This window comes from Calidris pugnax, unplaced genomic scaffold (assembly GCF_001431845.1).
Source record: "Calidris pugnax isolate Ruff unplaced genomic scaffold, ASM143184v1 scaffold1262, whole genome shotgun sequence".
Classification (NCBI taxonomy): Eukaryota; Metazoa; Chordata; class Aves; order Charadriiformes; family Scolopacidae; genus Calidris; species Calidris pugnax.
In genome coordinates, this window is record NW_015091820.1 from 9,872 (window position 1) to 11,286 (window position 1,415).

Below are 1,415 nucleotides of genomic sequence, written 5' to 3' on the forward strand. Positions count from 1 at the left end.
AGCACCTTCATCGCCGAGGGGGTGAGTCCCCCCCACCTTGATGTCCCCTTCGATGTCCCCAAGTGTCCCCACGTGTCCCCAAGTGCCACCAAGTGTCCCCATGTGTCCCCAAGTGCCACCAACTCGTCCCCATCATCACGACGTGGGATGGGAGCCACCACCTCCCCCTGCGTCCCCACCTGGGGCTGTCCCCGTGTCCCCTTGTGTGTCACCCCTTTCCATGTCCCCAAGTGTCCCTCCACGTCCCCAAGTGCCACCAGGTGTCCCCAAGTGCCACCAGGTGTCCCCAACGTCCCCGATGTCCCCTCTGTCCCCAGGTCCACGTCAACGTGGTGTAGAACGTGGCTCCTTGTGTCCCTCCACATCCTTCACGTGTCCTCCATGTCCCTCCTGTGTCCCCCCACAGTGTCCCCAAGTGCCACCAGGTGTCCCCAACCACCCCCGGCCACCCTCCCGTGTCCCCAAGGTGTCCCCTGATGTCCCCAAGAGCCACCAACTCATCTCCATCATCATGACGTGGGTCAGGAGCCACCAGTTCTCCCCTTGTCCCCACCTGGGTCTATCTCCACGTCCATCCCACATGTCACCCATGTCCCCAAGATGTCCCCAAGGTGTCCCCAAGTGTCTCCTGATGTCCCCAAGGTGTCCCCAAGTGCCACCAACTCATCTCCATCATCATGACGTGGGTCAGGAGCCACCAGCTCTCCCCGTGTCCCCAACTGGGTCTATCTCCACGACCCTCCCACGTGTCACCCATGTCCCCAACGTGTCCTCAAGATGTCCCCAAGTGTCTCCTGATGTCCCCAAGGTGTCCCCTGATGTCCCCAAGTGCCACCAACTCATCTCCATCATCAGGACATGGGTCAGGAGCCACCAGCTCTGCCCGTGTCCCCACCTGGGTCTACTTCCACATCCATCCCACGTGTCACCCATGTCCCCAAGGTGTCCCTTGATGTCCCTAAGTGTCTCCTGATGTCCCCAAGGTGTCCCCAAGGTGTCCCCTGATGTCCCCAAGGTGTCCCCTGGTGTCCCCACAGCTTCACGAGCTGATCCCTGCGGTGATGACGTGCATCGTGAGCCGCCAGCTCTGCCTCCGCCCCGACGTGGACAATCACTGGGCCCTCCGGGACTTCGCCGCCCGCCTGGTGGCCCAAGTCTGCAAGAACTTCAGCACCACCACCAACAACATCCAGTCCCGCATCACCAAGACCTTCACCAAGGTGTGGGGCAGGCTATGGGGCAGGGATGTGGGGCTGGAGATGCGGGATACGGGGTTGGGACATGGGGACGGGGACGTTGGGTGGGGATATGGACGTGAGATGGGTGGCAAGAACTTCCAACAACGTCCAGTCCCGCATCAGCAAGACCTTCACCAAGGTGTGGGGTGGGGATGTGGGGCTGGGGATGTGAGATAT

The 1,415-nt window shown here is 61.6% G+C and overlaps 1 protein-coding gene across 1 annotated transcript in view; it reads left to right on the forward strand.

Annotated features, from left to right (window-relative positions):
* TAF6 (TATA-box binding protein associated factor 6) overlaps positions 1-1,415 on the forward strand; it is a gene marked incomplete at both ends in the record, with an annotated part of 15,186 nt that overhangs the window by 9,389 nt on the left and 4,382 nt on the right. The window contains one exon of the mRNA XM_014962086.1: positions 1,038-1,220. Within this exon, the coding sequence (XP_014817572.1) occupies positions 1,038-1,220 (183 nt within the window). The remainder of the gene's footprint in view (positions 1-1,037; positions 1,221-1,415) is intronic.